General features: G+C 34.0%; 1 protein-coding gene across 1 annotated transcript in view; it reads left to right on the top strand.

The window, feature by feature from the left end:
- The window catches only part of VWDE (von Willebrand factor D and EGF domains), a 78,203-nt gene that overhangs the window by 37,060 nt on the left and 14,145 nt on the right, over positions 1-26,998 (top strand). Inside the window, exons 10-21 of the mRNA XM_017867396.1 lie at positions 326-596; positions 2,742-2,950; positions 3,095-4,059; positions 6,153-6,289; positions 12,081-12,236; positions 12,358-12,462; positions 13,948-14,062; positions 16,133-16,383; positions 17,324-17,543; positions 19,160-19,297; positions 21,913-22,053; positions 26,417-26,986. Of these exons, the coding sequence (XP_017722885.1) occupies positions 326-596; positions 2,742-2,950; positions 3,095-4,059; positions 6,153-6,289; positions 12,081-12,236; positions 12,358-12,462; positions 13,948-14,062; positions 16,133-16,383; positions 17,324-17,543; positions 19,160-19,297; positions 21,913-22,053; positions 26,417-26,986 (3,278 nt within the window). The remainder of the gene's footprint in view (positions 1-325; positions 597-2,741; positions 2,951-3,094; positions 4,060-6,152; positions 6,290-12,080; positions 12,237-12,357; positions 12,463-13,947; positions 14,063-16,132; positions 16,384-17,323; positions 17,544-19,159; positions 19,298-21,912; positions 22,054-26,416; positions 26,987-26,998) is intronic.

Below are 26,998 nucleotides of genomic sequence, written 5' to 3'. Positions count from 1 at the left end.
TATATTACAATAGAGTGGTTATGAAAAGCCATTTGGTGAGGGTGACATTTAACAAGTATTCAAAGATAAGGGAGATAGCCACATGGGTACACATATGGCGAGAAGACCATTGAGCCAGCCTGCCCTGCTCAAGGAGAGCAGCTTGACTGGAGTGGTGAAAGGGAAGAAAGGAGTAGTGGGAGAGATTGAGGCATTTATAGCTACTTTGTTTCCTTCAGTGCACACAACAAAATGCTCATGATACCTAAAGCTATTGCAAATCAGTAACATACTACTGTGATATTTTACACGATTTTTTAACGCAATTGCCTTTTGTTAATGATAGGGTATATGATAATTTCAAGACTGGAACATTTGTGCTTTATAAGAGTATGTCACGTGATTTTGAAGTCCATGTACGTCAGTGGGACTGCGGAAGTCTTCATTATCCAGTGTCATGTAATTGTGGGTTTGTTGCCCACGAAGGAGGTGATATAGTCACTTTTGATATGTGCAGTGGTCAGCTACGTGAATCACAACCATATTTATTTGTAAAAAGTCAAGATGTAACCAGGAATATCAAGATAAGTGAATCTTACTTAGGAAGAAAAGTCACAGTATGTATGATTCTTTAACATTAAAAGTATTTTTCCTTTCTCTCCTTTCAGATAAACATCTCTATTAAGTTAGGAGCTATCATTTCTCAACATTAGTTTGTTTAACAAAATAGCATTTATATTAACCATCATCTTAGAGGGAATACTTTGTTTTTTCACTTACCACACACAAATAGACACAACATAGTTAAAACCATGTAAAATTTAAACTGCCATATTTAAGATTTTAGTATGACAACTTGGTGGATTATTCAATAAAATTATTTTTGACAATGTGTAATAAGTAGTATATTAGACAGAGATGACAGACATAATTAAGAATGAATATTTAGGAATAATTAACCAGTTTTTGAAATGAATATTGTGTGGTACTACCTAAGGAATGGGCTGGTAGATAAGTGTAATAGAATATGAAGTCAGGAAACAAACCTAAGCTTATATATTCACTAATATTTTTAATTCTTTTTCCTTTACTCCTGGCAAGCTAATATTTTTTTAAAGATTATACTTCATATCTGTGAGTAAACTATTTGTATTTTCAGGTCATAGCCACCTTCCACTCATCTTTCAAACAAGTAATTCCAAGTCAGTAAAATTTAAATTTAAATAAAGTATTAAAAATTTAAGTTTATGTTTGTATAATATTTACTGAAGTGAAAAATCATTTTTGAAAATACATTATGTATTTGAATTCCACCACTGAAAACCAAAATGCAATTCAAAAATTGGGAAAATATTTGCTACATATAAAACATAGGTCAGATAGAAAAAACTCATGCATCACTAATGTATAATCAGCATTCCGATTAAAATGAGCAAATATAAAAAACCTTTCCACAAAAGAAATAAAACTGATATGTTCAAAAGTACAAAAACCAATAAAAATACAAAAAATTTAACCTTATTAGTAGTCAAATAGATGAATAAATAAATAAAGATTGAACATCTCTCATACAATATCAGGAAGAGTAGAGATAGTACATTTAGTAACAGTCTTTCCAGGGAACATATATATCATATATAACCTGCACCTATGTGTGCTATTCTGCCAAGGAATTTTACCCTGGAAATTTATTGTAAAAAAATAGTTAAGGATGTGCATACCCCCAGTGATGTTTATTGTATCTTTCCTTATAAGAGGAAAAAGTTATGGTTAAGTAGTGATCAATAAACAGGTTTAACTAAAACTCTAAATATAGTGATGTCATATAGTAGAACACTTTGTGGTCATGAAAATGATGGAGTAGGTGAGTGGGTTTATTGACAGGCAAAGATATGCCCAAAATATAAAAGAGGCTTTTGAAGAATTTGCACCAAAATCTTAATATTAGCTACCTTAAGTTGGTTTGGAATGTAAAATTTGTGTTTTTTAAATAATTTAATGTAACTAGCACAGACCATTTTGTAAAAGAGAAAAAAGAGCTATTTTAAATTTTAAGAAAATTAAAAGGGGAAAACAACCAGAAGAGCACACACAGTGGTGTATCTTCAGTGATTTTAGAAGAGATAGCTTCTCCACGTATACAGTACATCAAAGTGGCCGGTCTGGAAGAGGTGATACTCCTGTGATGGGAGAGGTGGTTCACAGTTAGATTTCACAGGCTACTAGGGTCATTCAGCAAACTCTCCTTGCTCAGATTGCCAACTCCTCAAACTACCTTCTAGTTATAATTTAGCTTCTGATTCTGTTTGTCTACTGGCAGCTAGAGAATGCTAATTAGCTGTAGGAACATGTACTCCTCTAAAATTATAGTCATCTGTGTAAATTAATTACTTGTCAATCTAATTCTGTATTAAATAATTATCAGAAACATTACTTGGTAAACATCTTCCTCAATATTTGTAATGTATTAATTGTATAAATTATCTCATTTTAGTTTAAATTATTTAAAGAAAGAAGTTGCAAGCAATATATTTCAATAAAAGATCAGTATGGTCCTCAAATTTCAGGTCAGCAATATGCAAAACCCCTATTTTGACTTAGAATGTTAAGAGGAAAGTTGTAGTCAAGAAAATCAGTATTTTATTCTCTTTTATATTGAGGGAATAACTATTTCTTACTTTTAAATCATAGATTTTTCTTAATCCAGATTGAATATTGCTTCAACATCTTTTATTTCTGTATTGTTTATTTCTGTTTTTGAGATCTGGTTTGCTTCTGGGGCTTTCATCCGTGCTGATGTTGGTGAATGGGGCATGAGTCTAACGATCAGAGCCCCTGGTGTAGATTACAGAAACACTCTAGGACTTTGTGGAACCTTTGATGAAAATCCAGAGAATGATTTCCATGACAAAAATGGGATCCAAATTGATCAAAATTTTAACAATTATGTTGCTTTTATTAATGAATGGAGGTAAGACACTGTTTTGCCACTTGCGATTGTATTAATATTAGACTTAAAACGAGTGGTGGCTCAACACTCTGCTTTTTTGCAACACATATTAGGAAAAAATGTCTATGTAGAAATTACTATTCTTTCCTATTTTACATCTGGAAGGATTTTACCAGGAAAAAGCATGTTTGACACACTGCCAATTTCTTTGACGTCACCTGGAAAGCCATCCTATTGTAGCTGTTCAGTGGACACTGTAGCGTATCCGTCTTCCAATGATCTGGGCAGTGTTTCTCAATCAGAAATTGTCTCGGATTGCAAAGATCTCAGTCATGTCAGCTTACCTTCTTTGATACCAGAACTAGATGTCACTTCTGAATATATTAATTCAGACACTCTTGTCAGAGAGATAAACAAGCATACATCTCAAGAAGAATATAATCTAAATTTCTTTCCACAAGACAACAACCACATAAACCTGACTAAACTAGACTTAAATGTACAAAAACATCCTGGAAATGAGAAAGAAGATGCACTAAAATATTTGGACACTAAGAAACATGCACAAGGCCAGGAAAGCCCCAGCCAAGAAATGAGGTACAATCGACAAAACAGACGGAAACGGCAAAACTTTTATGAGTTCCTTCCTTTGTTTGCTTTCCCGAGTCTCAGCCAAACGGATCTGGAGGAACTTACTTATTTTTTCCCAGAGGACCATGCTGAGGATGTACAGCAAGAGTTTGTCCCCTCTTGGCCCACACCCTCTGGCCTCACTGAGTACAGCACTTTGACCCTCTGTCAGCAGACTCTAGCCAACTCCAGCATAGGAAGGCTCTGTCTTGCTTTTCTTGGCAAGAGAATAGACAGTGTTATAGATATGTGTGTGAAGGATGTTCTGTTAAAAGATGATCTTAGCTGGGCAGAAGCAGGTGTGGCCCTTTTAGAAAATGAATGTGAAAAGAGGATTGTGGAGGAGGGGAAATATAACACAGAAGAGTATGGAACATCAGTTGAAGACATTCTCTTAGTATTAAAATGTCCCAATTTATGCAGCGGCAATGGGCAGTGTATGGAATGGGGGTGTGCATGTTCCCCAAGCTTTACTTCCTATGATTGCAGTGATTCCTATGGTAAGTAAATACTCTCAAAGTTTGATACTGCATATGGTATTTCATTATAAAAAATGTATTTGATCTTTATTTCACCCTCAGTATTCTAACAGTGTTTATTCAGATTTTATAGAGAAAACCTCCAAATCATAATAATTAATACATTACTAATTTTCCAACAGCATCTCATCTTATTTGGAGTAAAAGCCAAAGTAACTTATAACAGCCTAGAAGGCACAGTGTGATCTGTCATTCAGTGTCTCTCTAAACTCATTCCCTACTACTGTCACCCTGTCGTTCCACTCCAGCCCCTTTGGTCTCTAAGCTGTCCCTTGAAAATGCCAAGTTCATTTAACTTCAGGGCCTTTACACACAACTGGGCCCTCTACCTTATAGAGAATCATTATTTTCCCAGAACTCAAATTTAGTATTTTTAAAGCACTGTGTTTATATTGTTTTTCTAATTATACTAATTTACTTAAAACTATTTTCTCTAACGCATCTATCTATACAGTAGAAACTATTTTGTCTTAATATTTTAGACAAAGAAACTGTAAAAAGTTTTGTTTCCTTTAATAAGTAAACCAGTAACTCCTGATTTCCCTCCCCTTATTACCATCTTGCTCTTTTCCACCTACAGCCTTTTCCTTCTTAGTAAATGCAAACTTCATTCCTATTTGCTCACATTAAAAACTTGCACCATTTTTGCCTGTCCTTTTCCTTCATGCCTCAAGTTTAATTCATTAGCAGCAAATCCAGCTCCAGCTTCAAAGCATTTCATTTCTTTCCCTGCTACAACCATAGTCCAAGCCACCATTATTTCCCCCTCGGATTATCATGGATTCTCCCAAAACTAATTTTCTGTACAGTAGCAACTAAAGTGACCCCACTGAAATGTGAGTGAGATCATGTTGCTCCTGTGTTTATATAGCCCGAATGGCTCTCCATCTCCTTCAGAGTAAAGTCCACAATCCCTCCCATGGTGTAGAAGACCCTAGGTAGTCTGAGGTTCCTCTCTCACTGAATTCATCTAGCATTCCTCCCCTAGCTCACTGTTCTTCAGCCACACGGGCAGCTTTGCTGCTCCTCAAAGGAGCCAGGCCTGCTCCCACCTCAGGATCTTTGCACTCACTGCTCCCTCTCACCGGAGGATTCTCCCACCACAGATCTTTATGATTTACGTTCTCTACTTCTCTGTTCAAATGTCTTATTATCAAAAAATCCTCTGTAGTCATTCAAAACAAACTTGTTTTTCTTACATAATTCTATGGTCTTAATCTCCTTTAATATAGTTAATATAATTATTTTTCTATCTTCCTGAAAACAATTATGTAATATAATTTATGTTTATCTTTTTATTAGTTTTTTTTTTATCCTCCCATCTCCATCTAGAATGTAAATTGCATGAAGGCAGAAACTTTTGTTTTGTTCATTACTACATCCCCAGTACCTAGAATAATAACAGATAAATAAAAATTACTAAACATTTGTTGAATTTGTGAAAGTATGGACTGAAGTAACCCAGGATTTAAAAAAAAATTTCATCAAGATTTTTAGGGTTCTGAATACACATGATTTTCTACCTACCGCTAGTAGAGTTGTATTCACTTAGGTTTTCCCAGTACATAGGCAAAGGGTTTAATAACTTTTACGCACTGCATTTATCCATTTTGACAACCAGATGTTACTGATACAGATGACATTTTGAAATTTTAATACATTGCATTACTAACTACTGTATTTTATTATGGAAGTATTTTTTTCTATAACCCAGCTATGTGACACAAGCCAAAATGGCAAAACCAAAATGTACTTTATTATAGTGGTAATTTCTTAATATTTGTCCTTAATTGATATAAAATAATATTAAACATTAGTGAAACGTGTGTTTTTAGGACTGGTAGTGTCTGTAATATTATTATTGGTTTAATGGTAGATACCTCTTCTAATACCAGATTACTCAACATTTAATGGCTTAATTAGTGTTGTAAGTAGCATTTTAGGTATACTTTAAAATATTATTTTCCATATGCTTTTAATTTGGGGCTTGGAAATAGTTTTTTTTTTCTGAAATTAAAGAAATTATGTAGTATTTGTTATATTTTTTTCCAAAGACAAAGCTCCTGAAATTACAGAGCTTGGGAATGCTGGATTCTGTGATGTTCAAAAGTCTGATTGTATGATGGTGAGAGTTTTTGGCAAAGGCTTCAAAGAATTACCTTCAATTAAATGTGAAGTTACTAAGCTACAGGTATGTTAATTATAGAGTTGAGAAACAATAGAGTGTATGAGATACTCAGATTAATATTATCTTGGATTAATTTGGTCTATCAATTAGCAGCATAAATCCAAACGATGTTACATCTAGAGAGCTTAACAGGAAAATGATTAAGTTACATAATGTTGACGCTTCTTTGTTAACTTTATTAAAATATCTTATAAACTTTTTATTGAAGTATAAGCTCACTATTTTCACTTATATTAAAAAGCTAAAAGAATATCAAGCTTGATTTATGTAAGCCTCTGTATTTCTTGACATGTAAAAACATAAAGAAGAGACATTGGTTTTAGCCAAGACATCTTGCATAAACTGGATATGAACATTTCCCTTTTACAAACCAAAAAATGAGGACTAATAGCATTTATTCTTTATATTTTCCTTACTATGGATTTTAGACAGAAAATGCCCACCTCTAAAAAATTAGTATTTATCTTTCTGAAGGCCACAGAAACAGACATGATCAGTATGAACATTAGTATATCATATTATACCTTATTTTCGATGATTATTTAAATGATCTTCTTTGTTCAAATGGAAATTTTATTTTAACGATAATTCTATGAATTTCAAAAGTATATGTGGATAAGCTGAAAACTTAAGACAGCAAAACACATTATAACATTCTTCTTACTTTTTCTCTAAATTGATGAAGCCAAATGTGACTCTGAGATTGAGAATTTACAGAAGGTAATAGGTTTGTATGTGTCTTTATCAAGTAATTAAACACAAGTATGCTAACTTCAGGATTTTATGGGTAGAGCCTTTCTAAATAAGCCATGAAATATTTTAATCCCAATGAAGCAATAAGACAAAATAGAAAGGTACATGTCAGTAATTTTAATATCACTTAAGTGACTAGACATTATATTAGTCTTGGCAAAATAAATCATATGACATCACATGAAGATTAAGTGATTTGCCAGGAAAAAAATTTGTAGATTTATATTCTGTTGGAAAGCACATTTCATACTTACCTTCAGATGCATTGTTTGTTGTGATTTACTCTCATACTACCTCCCACTTCCTCCAAACTTCTGATAATACAGAGTAAAATCTGGAATTCTCTAACACACTATACAGAACTGTATTAGTCCATTTTCACAGTGCTATAAAGATACTACCTGAGACTGGGTAATTTATAAAGAAAACAGGTTTAATTGGCTCACAGTTCCACACGGCTGGAAAGACCCCAGGAAACAAAATCATGGCAGAAGGCAGAGGCAGGCACCTTCTTCACAAGGCGGCAGGTGAGAGGGAGTTAAGAGGGAAGCTGCCACTTTTAAACCATCAAGATCTCATGAGAATTTCCTTACTCTCACGAGAGCAGCATGGGAGAAACTGCCCTCATGATCCAGTCAACTCCCACTGTGTCTCTCCCTCGATCCTTGGGGATTACAATTCGAGATGAAATTTGGATGGAGACGCAGAGCCAAACCGAATCAAGAACTACGGAAAGAAAGATGTTCACTTGCCCAAACTAAAGTTAGAATGCATGTCTGCCTATTTTACGTTATGCTGAAGTTAAGTCTGTCTCTCCTAGCCCCAGTCTTGCCCAGTGCTGGGTTTTAAAGGCTTTTCTAACCTTTCATTCACACCTCCAGTCAAGCCTGTTTAATGTGCCACTATTTTAGGATCCCCAACCCTACCAACATGGGCCCTGCTCAAAACCTTGCATTCACTTTGTATGGAAGGTGCTTGCGCTGCCACTAAGCTAATATCTTCTCCCAGCTCCCCTGTTACATGTTCAGTCAACATGAATCGATTCCTGCTCACTTTTTTAGTTCAAATTTCAGTTCCCTTCGAAGATTGGGTTCCTCTTGAAAATCTAGCATTTTGGAAATCAGATCATGCAAAATCTTTAATGACTTCCCATTTTATGAAGTAATTTTTAAAAACTTTTATTTTGGAATAACTTAAGACTCACAGAAAATTGTAAAATAATGCAGTTTCCAATAATTCTTCACCCAGTTTCTCCTAAAGTTAATATCTTATATATAAACCATATCCATAAAACAATTGTTCAAACCAGAAAGTTCACCTCGACACAATACTATTAATGAATTTACAGACCTTGTTCAGTTCTACCAGTTGTCCCACTAATAATGGTCCTTTTTCTGATTCAGGATCCAGTCTAAGATTTTGTATTGCTTTTTGTCATGTTTCTTCAGTCTCTTTCACATTGTGACAGTGCTCCATCTTTCTTTATCTTTTGCACACTTGGTTCTTTTGAATATTGTGACTGTGCTCCATCTTTCTTCATCTTTTGCACACTTGGTTCTTTCGAAGAGCACTGGCCATTTATTTTGTGGAATGTTCCTTTTTTATGGTTAGACTGAAGTCATGCCATGTTGTACAATTCTTAGTGCATCCTTTCATGATGTGATATATCTAATCATGGGCAATGTAAATTTTGATCACTTACTTAAGGGGTTTTTTGCCACGTGTCTTGACTGTAAGCTTCCTGTTTTTCCCATTGTAACTAATAAACGTGTTGTGGGGAGGAACTTTTAGATTATGGAAATATAGGATAGCTCCTCAAATGTTCTTTTCTCCTAATTTTAGCATCTAACTGTAATTTTTGCTTGTAGCAATTATTACTGTGGTATTTACCACTGGTGATTTTCTATTTCCATCATTTCTTCTACACATATTATTTGGAATTCTACTGAAAAGAAGAGCTGTTCCTTGTTTCCAATTTATTTATTCATTTATTTACTCATGCCAGTATAGACTAATGGAAACTTATTTCATGAATTATAACTCAATGCTATCATTCTTTATTTGACTGTTTAAATTATTGCAGCTTTGACCATTGGGAGCTATTACAGATTGATTCTCATGTCCTTTAACTTGCTCCCATAATTTTTTGAACAATTTATCACGTTCTGGCATCATATGATTTTCCAGACTCATATTTTTCCTATCCCAACTCTAGAATCAACCATTTCTCTAAAGACTGTAGTTCCATTTATCAAAAAGGGTCATTTAAAATCCAAGACTTGGGTGCAAGGTGTGCTTCTTGTTACAGGGTAGTTATTGCTTCTTGGCCCTTTTAAAGGGTACAGTTAGAAAATTTATGTATGGACACTTATACACACACATAACTACCTATCTGTCTGTTTATCTATTTGTCTATCATCTCTATGAGTTGATACTGATACTCCTAATTTCAATGCAGTGCCAAAAGGTTCATTCTAGCCTTCTCCTTTCTTTATTTGTAACTCTTTTCTTTACGAGTGAAAACTGGCTCTCATCATCCACAATATATTTACCCGGTTTCTCAATCTAAGTGTATATGTAAGTCATTTTCAGAAATGCTAACCCTTTCCTCCATGAAAAACAAATTCATGAAACAAGGTCACAATATAAAGGCAAATACTAGTTTCCAAAGTGAGTTAGATTAACTATTTTCCACTCTGTTTAGAGTGGTTATCTGTTTTATTTATAATACAGTTGGGTTTTAAAAATATTTGTCTTCCATTTTGAGTTTCTTCCACACTCTGGTTGATTTTAGTTATTTAATTATTTGGAGGGAATATGAAATATTATCATAGTTCCAAGAGTCGAAGCTATACAAAGGCATACACATAGAATTGTTACTTTCTTGTCATCCCTGCCACCTGCTTTCCATCACTCCTTCTTTTCATTAAAGTATGTTTCTACTGTCATTATTTTCTGGTTAATCCTTACTATATTTCTTTGGTACAAAAAATGGATAGATAACTCTTTTTTATATACAAAGTGTAACATGTTTTACATGCTTTTTTCTACTTTTGTATTAGTAGTTTTAGGCAACTAGAGATTCAACCACTTAAGCATTTCTTTTACTTCCTCTCCTAAAGCAGTCAAGACTCTACAAAATACTATTTTAAAGTTGCTAATTTATAGGATTAAATGCAAGATGTTATCCAAGAAATGGATGGCACATTATGATTTAGCTCTTGTGTCGACATTTGTAGGCTTGAACTTCTTGTTTATGCTACTCTGTACATCCCTGTCTTTTTCATATACTATTCTCTCCATTCATGTGAATTGCACTCTCTCCACCTCTGCTCCCAGTGTCCAAATAGCAGTCTCCTTTTTTATTTTCAGGAAGAGAAGTATTTGCTTTTTTGAAGCCTTCTTTGACTGTGCTAGTTAGTTAGACTTAATAACTCCATTTGTATTATGTCCTATTTGAGTCTTTTTTAATGCAATCATAAAATTTTATGTTGTCTGTCATTTTCTTTGTGATCTTTTTGCACTGAGATATTTTCAGCACATGATATATACTCACAAAATGTTGATGAATGAAAAGGAAATAGAACACTGTATATTCCTCATTTTGGTTAGGCCCCTCAAAACAGAAAGTTGGAAATAATCTCTATATTGCCAGCCATTGGCTGCAGTCTTCTTTCCACACAAGAAACCAAGACCCTACATTCACCTAAGTGTAGATAATCATGACTACTCTGAGAAATCATTGCCATTCTTTCTCTACAAGAGGGAAACCACTGATAGATCTGCTAGGCTAGACTCTGCACACTCCCTTAAATATGAAGATTTGCAACTCACTCTTTCAATCATCAAATCTTCAAAAGTGTAATTTCTATTAGCGGCAGATTAGAGTGACCATGTTTTCCTTTCCTTTTCCTGCTGACCCACAATATTGAAGCATCAGCATGCTCTATGACAAATTCTGAGTGGTTGAAAACATTTTACAATAATAAATTTCAAAGAAAAATCTAAATCTAAATTTTGACAGCAAAATACAGCTTTTGGTTTCCTACGCAGTTACCAGTACCTGGAACATTATTCTGGCTTCTCCTCTTTTGGCACCAACACATTTTCAATACTGAAAAATAATACTAAAAGTGTAGCTTAAGCATGATATTTCACTGAGTTATTAAGTAGGGTGAACTAGAGTTTATTTAGTTTCACATTACTAATAAACTAATGAGCAAAAATATTTATTATGAGGATGGTATATTTCTTAGCGAATCAAGAACAAGAAAGTAGCTGAATTCTCAAGAAAAATCTTGAACACCATGAAGACTCAGTATATGTGCATTTGTGTGTGTGTGTGTGTGTCTCAATTCAGCTTTTGTTTGTGGGCTTCATTTTCCCATTTCACTATATACTGGCTTTCTCTCCATAGTGAAAAAATGGCCACCAACCACTCCATAGTTTTGTGTCCTGCAACTCAAGCCATCAGAGGCCAACTGACATGACATCGCCATTGGCACAAAGTTAAAATATCATGAGTAGTTGAAATATTGGCCTAGCTTAGGTCCGCCCCTGCACCAGTCAGGCATAGTCAGGGAGATTGGTCATATAGGAATATGAGAGACCCTGGGAGCTGTGTAGGGGGCAGAAAGGACAGTTTCAAGTAGATGAGGTGGTGGAAGCTTTTGCAGGAGAAATGAAGGAATTTCTGGGCAGAAAATCAATCCACTGTGTATCATCTATGTATCAAGTGTTTCCTCTTGCTACAAAAGTCATCACATAGTGATCCATTGTAGATGACCAATATTGGTAACTTCTTTGATTTGAACTGCCAAGAAATGCGTGATTCATTGGGAGCAATTTGCATCATATTATCATATATATGTTTTCCATTATTCTGAATAAAACTCACTCCCAATATGACTTTAGTTTCTCTGTTATATATTACATTATACTAGGCATGTATCTTAAATTTATGTTTTGATTATATGTAATTTACTAATAAAATATTTCCATAATTTAACAGAAGTTAATTGCTTTCTCACTATGTCCTCAGTATAATAGCAGTGAATGGATGCCTGGAGAACCCATCCATACACAGACTGTTTTCCAAAATAGCAGAGCTGTTGATTGTCAGCTGCCCACTGATGTTCAGCAGTTTGATACCATGGATCTGGTGGGTGGGAAACCAACTGGGAAGTGGCAGTTGAAGGTAAAAAATAAAAAAGACATCTTCATATTTATAAACAAAGTAAATACTTATATATAACATTTCATAATGAATTTAGAACATTTAGAACAAATCATCTCATTATGGAACTATTATGTTACAGGTATCTAATGATGGTTATAAATTCAGTAATCCCAAAATAATGGTCATATATGATGGTGCTTGTCAAATTTGTGGTCTCTATAAAAATGACTCATGTACTATAAAGGTATGTATTTTTTTCATTTATTTTCACATTTACATCATAGGTATTTTCTTTTCCTATGCTCTTGTCACATTAATTGTAGTTTTTTCACTTTCATACCAGAAAAACTAATAGAGAAAAGCCTTCCTCAAGTTTATATAAGGGTAACTGAAATTGTTACTCTGCCTGCTAGGAAGAGGTTCCTACCTTTAATATTTTGAAATGTCAGATTACTTCTAAAAAATTGTAAGAGGAAGTCCAGACTAAATTATTTACTACTTCACTCGTACCTACATTGTTTTTTCAGTAGTAGTAATGACTTTCCAATAAGAGATCTCATGTTGTTACCTAGTCTTCTTTGCATCAAATGATGTACATTTGGTTAAAATTTGTAAAATGTATAAAATTGATATTTTTATGGGGAGTATTTCCTGGCAACTAAGTTTATTGGAGCATGTAAATACCTGCCACTTGATGGATTACAGAACAGCAGCGCAGCCTGAGCTGAGTTGCAATCGCAACTTCTTTTCGAGCTATATCCAGCCTACCGTATTTATCAGAAGGGCTGTCTCACATGTGAACTGCTGACTCAACAGACTCCATGGGTAAAATATCTCTTGACTCTTCAAAACTGAGGTGCATCCAAATAATATTTATGTACATGAAAATTTTAAAGTATTATTTTTTCTAAGTTTAAAATGTATTTTCTTGAGATTAGTCATCAGACCAAATCTCTGGTTTTGAGAAATTGTTTGATTTTTATTTTTTCCCAAATATTTCATTTCCATATATCCATAAGTACTTTGAAAATATTATTATTCAAGATTGTTTTCTCCTCCTGGAGCTATTTTGCTCTAACTTTTGTGCAATTTTCCAAGTGATATTAAAGGAGATTTTGTAAAATGAGCTAAGTTTATATCTCCTGAATAAAATTTAGTCTTCTCCCCAAGAATACTTGCTACATTTAATGCTCTTTCTGTGCTTATCAGCATCTCTTTCACATGTTTGGTGTAATGATATCCATTATCAAGTGTGGATAATTATGCCAAGGATCCGGTCTAGTTGACTGTGTTCACAGACCTCAGTGGGCTGCTAGGGAAATGGAAGATAACTATAATCTAATGTGATTTTATAAACTGTGGAGAAAAAAAAAGAAGTTACTTTTATTTCTTTATGAATAAAATACTCCCAGAATGAGTTCAGCGGTGAAAATACCAAAAGAGAGATTTTCTCCCATGTTATTTATAAATTATAAGCTATAACTTTGTAAAGGTAAAAGTTATATATACTTTCATTACCTCCAAATTGATCAGTTTTATAGACATTTACATATTCAGGTAATTTGTTTTCTTATATTCACTTATGCTTACAGAGTATCAACATAGATGTATGTGCTTTCTTTGGAATCATCAGTACATGTACAGCCATCCTTCCTTGAACAGTTTTTTCTATATGCTAACTATAGGTGTACTTTTATTGATGTTTTCTTTTTTAAAAATTTTCCATTAGGAAAATGTTTGCATTATTGATGGACTCTGCTATGTTGAAGGAGACAAAAATCCAACCAGCCCGTGTTTGATTTGTAGACCCCAAATTTCAAGATTTACTTGGTCATTTTTAGAAAGTAAGTTATTCTTTATTAATCCAAATATTTCCTATACGAGACATTTTAAAAGTGGTTTTCAGTCAGAAGTTACATAAATGTGTTTAAAATGAATGACCTCTGTGTTTAATTTAGCATCTCTCCTAACTGCAAAATTTACTTTGAGGATATAGAATAGATTTTAATATTTGATTAGGAAAGCATATGTGATTTATTAATGGAAGAAATGGGAATTATTAACTCAGTTACACACAATTTCCTATGCTTAGCTTTACCTCTGTTCAGTTTTGTGATGTTATTAACCATTTAAGCTCAAAGGCCATGGATTCAGCGCCTGTTAAACAAGGTATCTGGAGTCAGTAATCTATGAAGTGCCTTCCAGCACTACTGTTGTGTGATGTGATGAGTATAATATTGGGTACAGATAATTTTGAGATACTTTGTTTCAAATAATACCCCAAACTGTAGTCACGTACCATATAACTTCCTCACTTTCATAAACAGAGTTATGTTGGTTCCATATAGGTGTCCAAGTTCTCTTTCCTCATGGGGAGATCAGACATTATTAGAGACAATAGGACACAATTATTTCCTGGCCCCATGTAATTTTATTTAAGGGAGTCATACAACTTTATATTTATACTATGCTTTGTAATATCATTATAATTGTATGCACATATTCATTACTGTGTTTCATTACATTTACTAGATGATTCACTGTTTAGGTTTAAGACTCATGGAACACTGTGGAAAGACAATGGAAATTTGAGGAAAAATATAGTACAAGAGATGAAAAATACAATACAACTTCTGAACTGGTGTCTCTGTTTTTTCAATGGCTATTGTTTGACTGATAGATTCATTATAGTCTCATAGTGTTCAAAGTCATAAAGGGCCATGAAAATATCATGTCTTTTAAATCTCTCATACTGAGGATGAGGAAATTAAAATCAATAAATTAGGCTGCTTGTGTAAGGATATGCAGGGACAGAACAGGAGCCAGAGCTACAATCTCGAGGCATTAGTGCTTTGTGGATGCAAGCAGAGTGTTTGTGAACAATAGAATGTAATGGGGCTATTTGTTCCAACTGTTAAGCCAGTAGGCTGAAAAGGTAGACATTTTTTAATATAACACAATATAAAAAGAGGTTTTCAGTTGTTTCATGAGTGTAAAGGGAATTCTGCCTGTTCTCTAAAATAGCCACTTTTTTTTTTTAAAGACAGAATCTCATTCTGTCTCCCAGGCTGGAGCACAGTGGCAAAATCTCAGGTCACTGCAACCTCCACATCCCAGGTTCGAGCAATTATTCTGCCTCAGTCTCTGGAGTGGCTGGGATTACAGGTACCCACCACCATGCCTACTAATTTTTATTTCTAGTAGAGGTAGGATTTCACCATGTTGGTCAGGCTGGTCTGGAACTCCTGATTTCAGGTGATCCACCTGCCTTGGCCTCCCAAAGTGCTGGGATTACAGGTGTGAGCCACCATGCCCATCCTGAAATAGCTTCTTTTTTAGTGTGTGCACTCAGCCACTGGAAGAATATCTGAGTAGCAGAAGATGAGTATGACTAATGGCTTCCACGTGTTATAGCTGGGGAGGCAAGTACAGCAAGAAACATTCAGAGGAGCCAAAGAAACGGAGCAGTCATGGGCAGTGAGGGAGAAATAGAGAAAGGGAGTAGAGGGAGAAAGTGAGGCTGAAAGAAACAGAGTGCAAAGGATCCGCAGTCAGAGAGAGAGAGAGAGAGAGAGTAGTGAGGCAGTCAACACCAAGAAGTAAGTTGAGACAGAAGAGGTGCAACATCCAGTGTGGACAGTGCATGTGTATTTATATATTCTGTGCTATATCCAAAGTGCTTTCATACTTTCATAATAATGCCTGAGGTCTTGCACCTGTCAATTACTTTCAGATGTCTAAGAATGGAATTGAACTTACTCAGAATGTTAAAAAAAAAAAAAAATGAAAACAGCTAATAGACCTTTTAGCAGAGTTCAGTCTGTATCAAAATGCATATCTCTGTGGGAGCTCTCAGAAGTACACTTCATTTCTTTTTCTCACGGGTATAAAGTTAAGTGTTTTCTCTATTACAGACAATCAGCCCCCGGTGATTCAAGTATTGCAAGACAAATTACAGACATTTTATGGTGAAAACTTTGAGTATCAGTTCGTGGCCTTTGATCCGGAAGGTTCTGACATCCACTTTACGTTGGACTCTGGTCCTGAAGGAGCAAGTGTTTCCTCTGCAGGGCTTTTTATGTGGAAAACAGAGTTACTAACTCCGCAACAATTTACTCTACGCCTTAAGGATGACTGCGATGCTGAAACTAGAGTCACGATTGAGGTAATCTTTATAATTACGTAAGTGTCACTGGATTCTTTTGCAATTTTAACAACTTTATTTGAATTTAAAATACAAGCCATATTCCTAGTTGTAAAGAGCAACAGAGTTATTAAACATTGTATGGAAAATTAAACTGCCAAAACTTTTTATTATTGTTTGTAAGAATTTAAAACCTTAGAGAGAGTCTCAAGCCCAGAAGCACAGATATAAATTAATAATTTCTTTACTGTTTTACTTTGCACTTCCCTGTAACACGGATAAACTCCTTCAGCTCCACCTTCATGAAAGATGTGTGATTAATCTAAGATTGATAATTATACCCTCTTCCATCAAGTGAAAGGGCCTGAGATGTTGAATTAGAAATCAAGATTATAAATATGACTTGAGATAACTAATTGGCAACTATAATTCCTTTCTTTATTGACTTTTCTTTTCATTATGTCAGTCATGAGCACTTAATACTTCCAAACCCTTTATGTGTCCATTGTTCTTTTGAAACTTGGAACACACTTTTGCACTGAAGTAATATTGTGAAGAGCAGCTGTGTTCTATGCCATATTAACCCAGTAATTCAGGAGATCATTTGCTCTCTAGGTTTGTGAATAACCCAGGTGATTAACTGCTGTCCACTTTAGTGATTTTTTTTACGTTGTTCTACTTGCGTGACAGAAATTGATCATCTTGTAACTTTTTTTTTAAGACAAGTTATCCTTAGTATTTTATTGTGGTTTTGCACCTGGGAGTGGGCGTAATTGCCTTATTAAACTATTTTTAATACAATTTTATATTACATTTGTGTCTATGTGTGTATATATATCAAATATAAGTGATTTGGTCATACTTGTACATAAACACACATGCCTGTCATGATTTCCGGGGCATAAACTGAAGATAATTTTATTGAAAAATAAGACATTTCCTTTTTTATTTTCTTTTTCAGGTGACTGTGAAGTCTTGTGATTGCCTGAATGGTGGATCATGTGTGTCTGATAGGAACTTTCCTCCAGGGAGTGGAGTGTACCTGTGTGTCTGCTTGCCTGGCTTCCATGGTAGCCTTTGCGAAGTCAACACTAGTGGGTGCCAATCCAACCCTTGTGGTCTTGGCAGCTGTATTAGTGGTTTTCACAATTATTCCTGTGATTGTCCACCTGAGCTCAAAGGTAAGATTTTGCTCCTCATAACAAATTAGAAAGAAAAGCTCATTGAAACACACATCTACAGGTTACTCAAGCAAATGTGTGGTCCTAAAGATTTTAGTACACATCTTTACAATTTTAATAAAAGTTATTACAAATATAATTACTATCCATATCCCTTGTTCTTGTAAATTGTAAATTCCATACACTATTATAATTTTGCTCATTTTTATAACTGTTATAGCAATGTAGGAACCTGTTCTGCAGGTTTCTAAACATTCCTACCTATATTTGGTAGGGAGAAGTGTATTAAAATGTATTACTATTAAGATATAATATGGAAAAATAAAGGAGTTATGCCAGAGAAAATACAAAAGTTATCACTTAGGAGAGATTTTACCGATAATTCATTGACTTAGAAATATCATGGTAAAAGTTGAAATCAATGAAATGTTAGCATATTTACTAACTCATTAATTGTCCTAAAATGTGTGATTACAGAAATATATGACTGCCAACCTTTAATTTTCCATGGATTCTTAAAAACTCATATGAATACTTTCTTTACATTCAATAGATGTAAATATTAAGTAAGTAAATATATAGTTAATGAGCTGATATTTTTCTTGAAGACACCTATTTTAACAATACAGTAGAACTGAGCAGAAGATTTATGTGTCTTCTAATTTTCTTCAGCACCTTTTTTTTTTTTTTTTTTGAGATGGAGTCTCGCTCTGTCGCCCAGGCTGGAGTGCAGTGGCATGGTCTCAACTCACTGCAAGCTCTGCCTCCCGGGTTCACGCCATTCTCCTGCCTCAGCCTCCCGAATACCTGGGACTACAGGCACCTGCCACCATGCCTGGCTAATTTTTTGTATTTTTAGTAGAGATGGGCTTTCACCATGTAGGCCAGGATGGTCTCGATCTCCTGACCTCGTGATCTGCTCATCTCAGCGTCCCAAAGTTCTGGGATTACAGGTGTGAGCTGCCACGCCCCACCTCTTCAGCATTTTAAAACAAAAATTTTATCATTTGGAACTATGAATGTAGATCTCTTTTCTACTCCACTGTAGACTATATTTGAAAGAATTCAAATGTTGATTGCCTCATAAATTTTAGTATAATAAGGGCTACCATCCATATATGACTGAATTTATTCATTCAGATGAGTTGTTAAGCATTTCAGAGTACCACATCAACTCAAAAACTTTTACTAAGGACACACTGACTTTCCTAACATAAACAATTTTTGTAACTAAACAATTTGTCCTTAAAGCTAACCAACCATCCTAAATAACTTTTAAAATTACTGACTTTTAAACAAAGTTCAAATTATTGTTGTAATATGAAACTTTTGCCTCAAATATTAATGGAAATCTTAACTCATCTTATTTACAAAAAAAAAAAAATCGTATGTACTTGAAAGGTCTAGTTTAATATTAAATTGAATATAATTAGTGACTTTATATTTGATTATACAGTAAGTTTTAAAAATAGCATACTTCTCTCCTCATAATGCATAGCAGCTCTTTTGGGGTTAGAAGGACAGACATGAAAAGTAGAAGTTATATAATTAGCCAATTGGACATACAATGTTTTTCAAATTAAATAATTTGAGCTCTTGACCTATATTTTGTACAGGCAAAAACTGCCAGGAAGATGTTGATGAGTGTGACTCCAAGCCTTGCTTTGAGGGAGTAGAATGCCTGAATACCTTTGGTTCCTATCATTGTGGTTCATGTCCAAAAGGATTTTATGGGAATGGAAAAATATGCCATGGTAAAAGTTCCTATTTTCTGCTATAAGATTTCTTTTTTTGCTGCATTTATTTTTTAATAGCATAGTTTCTGTTTTTGACTCATGTATTTATTCAGTGTAAATGTATTAAGTGTCATGCATTGAACTAGATACAAAAGTTGCAAAAATATGTAAGACATGGCCTCTGATTTAATAAGTAAAGTGTAACAGCAGGGAATATGACTAGTAATTACACAGTACAATAAAGTGTTCTGTGTCTTTTGATAGAAATCACAAAAGGGCTAGTAGGAATATTACAAAGGGAATCTTATCTACCTGGAGAAATAGTGAAAACTTTTAAAAAAGGAAGTGACTAGACTATACTAGACACATGAGAACTGAATCTGATAGATCGAGAGAGAGAAAGGCATTCCAGCCAAAAGCAACAGCAGGAGCAAAGGGACAGAAGCAGGTAACATCACAGCACTCTTTGGGCAACCATTGTGAACAGTTCAGTGTGCCTGGAATATAGGAAGAAAGGGGGGCTGCTACAAGAGTTAGAGCTAGAGAGGTAAGCAGTAGCAAGACCACATAAAAACCATGGGGACTCCCTTAAAATTTTGAAGTAGGAGAGAAACACGATACAGTTTACCATGTGAGATAGTTTAAGAAGTAGTGTGTAGGATGGACCACTTGTGGGTAAGGAACTGTGCAAATCTGAAGGTGGGAAGAAGAGTTAAGAAAATATTTCAAATATATAGGAAAAAGATGAAGATATACTAACCTAAGATGAGGTAATGATGAAAGGGATACTAAAGAAGCAAGTTGATTGTACTTGGTCAGTGACGGATTAGTATGATGAGAGAAAGAGATTCATTAAGTTTTAAGTGTTTGATTTTAGTGAATGGGTGTGTACAATTTGCATTTGCATTGCTATGGATGAAACTGCGTCCCCCCAAAATTTATGTGTTGAAGCCCTAACTCCCAGTGTGGCTATATTTGGAGAAAGGAAGTAATTAAGGTTAAATGTGGTTATAAGGGTGGAGCCCTGATCCTATAGAATTAGTATCCTTATATGAAGAGACACCAGAGAGCTTGTGATATATGGACAGATCCAGAAAGCAGCCATCTTCAAGCCAGGAAGAGAGCCTTCACCAAAAACTCAACCAGCCAGTCTGATCACTTTGATCTTGGATCATTGAACCTCCAGAATGGCAAGATAATTTCTGTTGTTTAAGCCTCCCAGTCTGTGGTATTTTGTTATGGCAGCTCAATCTGACTAAGACACGCAAGCAATGTATTGGAAGAACAAGTTGTTTTGGAGGGGAATTATAATGAATTCAGTTTGGATGCACAGAAACTAGGGTTACTATGGAATATCCATGTGAGCTCAGAAAAGAAGATTAAGTTGAAAATATGATTCTTAGAATCATCAGCTATGTCATAGAATTGTTCAGGGAAAACCCTTAGATTTAGAGGAAAGTGGACAAAAAAAAAAATTGGTGGACATCAACATTTTAAAAGATTAAAAGAGAAAAAACTAAGTTACAGAAGACAGTGTTGAAGATCCATACCTTGGGTTTAATTAAGTGAATGGGACGCTCTTTGATGACATTGTGTACTAAGGAAGTAGCAGCATCTTGTGCTTCAAATTGGTCTGAGCCTGCCTAGCCCCACAGATATGAACAACACAGTATAGGATGGTAAGGGGAATTCTCTACTTCTGCTTCTCACATTTACTCCTGAATATCCCATCCCTAATATTCACACCTTCCACTCTAATAAGTGATCTAGCAGTATTCTTTCCCAGACAAGCCCATTTCTTCAATAAAAACTTCATTCAATGGCATTTAAGAGAAAAACAAGTTGAACCAAATCCCCTTACACATGAGTGACTAAATATGTTTCTTAACATTGTCAGTGTCATTTGTATATTGTAGGAAGGGGCTTATTAATACAAAGGGATTTTTGGTTGTTGGTTGTGTTTTCTTAGTTTTATAATAGGCACCAGAGTCAATGAATATCAACATGAATATAGCACAGTTATTCTTGAGGTTATTGCTAACTAGTGGGGCACATAAGAATCAGTAGTGTGAAGGGCAAAGTTCTGTGGGAGAACCCAAATGGGCAAAATTGATTGACTGGGTGAATGCAACTGAAGGAAAGTACATTAGCTTGGGCTGCCATAACAGACTTGGGGGCTTAAACAACAGAAATTTATTTTCTCACATTTCTGAATGTTGAAAGTTCAAGATTAAGGTGCGAGTAGGGTTGATTTGTGGTGAGATATCTCTGGTTTGCAGACTGGCTACGTTCTTACCAGGTCTTTCCTGCATGTGTGGTATCTCTTCCTCTTTTTGTAAGGACACCAGGATTAGGGTGCCACTCTTACGATCTCATTTAATCTTTTACCCCCTTAAAGACCCTGTCTCCAAACACGTTCACATTTAGGAGTAGGGATTTAACATATGAATTTTGGGGGGACACAATTCAGTCCATACCAGAAAAGTGGGCAGAAGAGATGACATTTAAGCTAGTTATTTAATCTAATTTGCAGAGTTCCATCCAAGTGGCATTAGTATTGTATGTTCTTATTTGTGGTGCTTTGGTTGTATAATAGTTTAAGTCTCATCTGTTTTTCTTGTTCTCATTTACAGTTGAAACACAGTTTTTAAATAAATTTACTACACACGCTGTGGTTCTCACAAGATCTGATAAAAGTATAAATAAGGAAGAGGATGATAAAGATGCTCAAGGGAGGAAGAGGCATGTTAAGCCAACAAACAGAAATGCCCTTAGTAAGTAATGATCATAGTTAAAATCTAATGACAAGTAATTCCTCTTGTTTGTTTTCTAGAAGATCAACATATTTATTCCTCAGGTATTTTTATTTTTAGAAAGATCACTTAAGGTTATATAATGCGGTTTAAAATTTATTCTTTCTCTTGCTAATCTATTCAATCATCTGGGTTATATTTTAGAAAAAAATGCATTTATGTCCTCTAATGGACAAAGCATCATTTAAAGTGATTTCGGAGAAGCTAATAGTTGGAAGTGACTATTTCAAACTTATATTTTATAAATCCCTAGAAATTGGTCATCCAGTATCTGCTAAAACCCTAAAAGTGATTAAGAAGTTCACTATTTCACAAGGCCTTACTTGTGTCATAGTGCTTTCTTAATAGCCCTCATTTGGTTCAATCATTCTGTGATTGTCTTCATAAAGTTCTTGTATATTTCACATTGACTTTCTTTACACCTTAGCATTCTGTATTATCAAATGTTATTGTGAATGGACTATCTCTCAAGATATTTTTGATTCCTGGAACCTAGGAAATGTGTCTTGATTTTCATATTATTCCTGTGTTGTCACGTTACTGAATACTCTGATGTACACTGTGGTTTATAGTGGATTATCTTTCTTGATTTTATTGACAGACAATAATTGTTTTTTGCAAATAGGGAGTTTTGTCTGCTATTCTTATTTACTTTCTAGTCTCAATAGTGAGATTTAATTTATACTTATAATGTGCCAGCACTAGGCAGACATTTTTTGTATCTTACCTCATTAAATCCTCGTAATAGCTATTTACAGTAACTGTTATTACTTCTGTTTTACAGATGATTAAACAGAAACATAGAAGGGTTAAGTAATGTGTTCAGATTATAGAGTTTTAAACTACAGAAGAGAATTGAGCCTGAGCAATCTAACTGAAGAGACCAGGGTCTCAAACTTACACTCTCCTTGCAGTGTAGTGCACCTCTAGTACAAAGCCTGTAGGGAAGGGAGGGCTTTGTTAATGGTATGGGAATTCTTCTCTTGTTTCACTATTGAGTATGATATCACTGTAGTTTCTGCTAGATACCCTTTGTCCAGTTAATGAATTTTCCTTTTATTAGTTGCTTTTCCAGAATTCCTAGTTTTAAATCAGGAGTGGGTTTTAAATATTATCAAATGCTTTTTCAGCATCATTTATTACTTGCTATAATTGCAGTTAACAAAGTTTCCTTAGACTAATTTTCTCACAATATTTAAAACCAATAATTAATACGTATTACATTTCAACATCATTATGTATTTTCCATATTGTCTTTATGCAATTATATCATATAATTATGTTAATAGATACAAGTGTAATCCTGATATATTTTCCCATAAATGTACTGCTACTTTGATTTGCTAATATTTCATTTAAATTTTTTATATAATGTCACAAATATATTGACTATATGATTATGCCACTTTAATAAAGTGTTTATAAAACTTTTCATCTCTTTTTGTGCATTGCAGCAGTTTTGAAAACACTGTTTCCTTAGTTATTTGGTAAAATTTTTTCATTAGATTATCTGTCTTAGCATCATTTTGGGTAGTAAATTTAGATTGTTTTTCTATTTCCATCAGTGTTTGTACCTCCTCTTTAGTCAATTTAATCACTTATATTTTGCCAGAAAATCATTTGTCACATTTAGATTTCAAATTCTTGTATACAATTACATGTAGTATTCTTGTATAATTAAAATTGTCTTCTTATATGTAGCTTTTTCACTTTCCTCATCTCCAAAGTTGTTTAGTTATATTTTTCCACTGTTACGGTTTTGATTTTCCTAGACAGAAGTTGCCAAACGTTATCTATTTAATTGGGATTAATTTTTTCAAATAATCATTTAGATTTGTCTTTCTGCTGATTGCTATCCTTTTACTCTCCTTTTTTATTGATTTGTAGGGTTACTTCATATATCCTGGCCACCTCATATATTCAGATCCCATACATAATCTGTACTTGAAATTATTGTGTTTATCTCTGTGGTTTGCCTTTATCTGTGTTCTGTTTTCATGAAAGCATTAAATTTTATGTAATCAAGTAAATATATTTTAAATATTTTATTTATAGCTTTTAAATAGATACAAGTCTAATTCTGATATATTTTCCATAAATGTACTGCTACTTTTGATTTGCTGGTATTTCATTTAAATTTTTTATATAATGTCACAAATATATTAAGGATCTCTCAAAGTTTAAGTTATAAATATGAACTCTTAAATTATCTTTTAGAGCATTTATTATTNTCCTGGCCACCTCATATATTCAGATCCCATACATAATCTGTACTTGAAATTATTGTGTTTATCTCTGTGGTTTGCCTTTATCTGTGTTCTGTTTTTCATGAAAGCATTAAATTTTATGTAATCAAGTAAATATATTTTTAAATATTTTATTTATAGCTTTTTAAATAGATACAAGTCTAATTCTGATATATTTTTCCATAAATGTACTGCTACTTTTGATTTGCTGGTATTTCATTTAAATTTTTTATATAATGTCACAAATATATTAAGGATCTCTCAAAGTTTAAGTTATAAATATGAACTCTTAAATTATCTTTTAGAGCATTTATTATTTTATATTTTACATTTAGTTTTTAATTCATTTGAAATTTGTTACTTTATGATATGAAGTAGAGGTCCAATACTTTTTTTTCTTCCAGGCGAATAACAATTATGTAGTACCATTTATAAAATAAGCCACATTGAATTTAAATATCATATTTTTATTTAAAGTCCCTTATATGTTGAGATGTATTTCTGAGTTTTCTATAGTTATTTTCTAATAGTCTTTTTCTATGACAATAATACATTGTTTTGATTAGTGTGGCTTTATACTATGTTTTAATATCTGTAAGGCCAATATCTTCTTATGATTCTGTATTCTGTAATTTTTTTTTCTCTCTCTGATATGTACCTTCATAAGAACATCAAATCATTACATTTCAAAAGAAAAAGTGTGCTTTACTAACAGGCATTTGCTAACATATGCTCTTTTCTTACTTTCTTCAATGATAATTTTCGCAATCTGGAGTTTCAATTCTTCTCTGCTTCTTTGTCCAATTCTCACAATAAACAGACAATAAAAGCTCACCTAAGGAGAAGGTTTACATGAAGCAATTTGGTTCTAGAAGGAGTCCCTTCTGTGTACAGAGGCTGAGGGAAGGGGACACTGACTTGGCCCAGTCATTTAAAGCAGGTCTTCTGGGGAGTGCTAGTCCAGGACCTTTTCTGTATTTTTTTTTTTTTTTTTGACACTTAATTGTGCTTACCTTGTTGCCCTTATTTATTTTGGGGCTATATTTGGTGCACTCCTGTTTCTATTAGTCTGAACCTACATACTTTTATGTTTCAGGAAGTCCTCACATTTTCAAAATCTTTCATTGCACTTGTTGCCAACTATGTTAAGGATTATTTTGTTGTTTTGGTTCATTTTCTTCTATCTTTTCTGATTTTGATTTGATTTGGCTTGGCTTTCTCTGTTTTTATATTTTAACACTTTTGAGAATTGCTTTGCGTGAAAACAGTGCAAAATCAAACCCTAAATTTGCAGTAGAAAGTTTAACTAGAAAACATATCTAATCACTGCTTAAAATGTGTCCTTACTCTAAAACTCATTAGATTTTCCATCCCAAATAAGTAAAATGCGTTATAAGGAAATGAAGTATTTTAGCAGGGAGAAATAAACAATGACACCGCCCCCCCCCCCAAAAAAAAAGGACCTGTAAAATGTTTTAATTTCTAGTTGAGCAATCGAGAAAATGGGGGCATAAAATCTCATTTTATCACATTGGGAACATTATTAGAACCGTGGTTCTTTGCCTCTCATATATAATAGCATTTATATAAATTTCCATTTTTTACTTATACATTTAGCTCCTGTCTTATTTACAGGCAAAATTACTTACTATTCTGTGTTTCTGTAGGTTTCATTTTATTTTTGTCACTCCTGTAGTAGTTCTCAATGATTGTTTCGTAGTGAATTCTAAATTGCTCAGGGATAGGGGCTGTACTTTCTTTTATTTTGAGGCTCATGTGTATGAGGTGATCAAACAGGTGTTTGTTAGCCATTTCAAAATCTTAATAAAATAAATTATCGTACTTTGACTTTTATACTATTTAACATGCTGGGTTATTTTGTGTACCCCAAAAGATTATAAGCTCCTTGAAGGCAGAAACAGTGTCATGATTTCTTATTAGTACACAGCTCCTACTACAGTGTTCAACAGTGTAGATACTAAATGAATGAATGAATTAATTAATGTAAAATATTTCATGTAGCAAAGACTATTTATAAATGCTATTGACTCACAGTTTTTAATTTTTTGGTTGTGTAGGTATAAATTTTCAGCCACCATCAACAGAATATTCACTAATTGGTACAAGATTTACTCCCACTCCCGCTACTATCAAGAAGTTGTTGAGCACGACTAACAACATCTCCCGCTCATCACTAAAATTAATTACAGCCCAAATGGATAATTCAGTAAAGGCCATTTCCCATCAGATATCAGATTTTGAGCATGTGGATCGTAGTCTTAGTACAAATCTCAGTCTGGGTGAGTTGGAAGTTTCTATGAGGAAAAGCAGCTTTTTAAGCATGAACCCAAACAGCACCCATGGCAAAGTGAAGGACGATATCCAGAACAACATCCAAACAGAGATGGGAGGGTATAACTCTCAAATTAGCAGGTCTTCCCAAGATTACACACAGTATGAAGATGAGTTTTTGTCATCTATTACAAAAGCAATCACTATTTTGCCAGAAAAGTTTGGATCAACCAAAATATCACCTTGTGCTGACTCGCCTTGTTTTCTTGGTGTTTCCTGTGTGCCAAGCTCAGATGGTCTCTTCAAATGTGGACGCTGCCCCTTTGGGTATTATGGAGACGGTGTCAATTGCAGAGGTAGTATGAAAC

The sequence above is a fragment of the Rhinopithecus bieti genome, unplaced genomic scaffold (genome assembly GCF_001698545.2).
Source record: "Rhinopithecus bieti isolate Rb0 unplaced genomic scaffold, ASM169854v2 scaffold_3832, whole genome shotgun sequence".
Lineage (NCBI taxonomy): Eukaryota > Metazoa > Chordata > Mammalia > Primates > Cercopithecidae > Rhinopithecus > Rhinopithecus bieti.
This window is presented reverse-complemented; position numbering and strand designations above follow the sequence as displayed.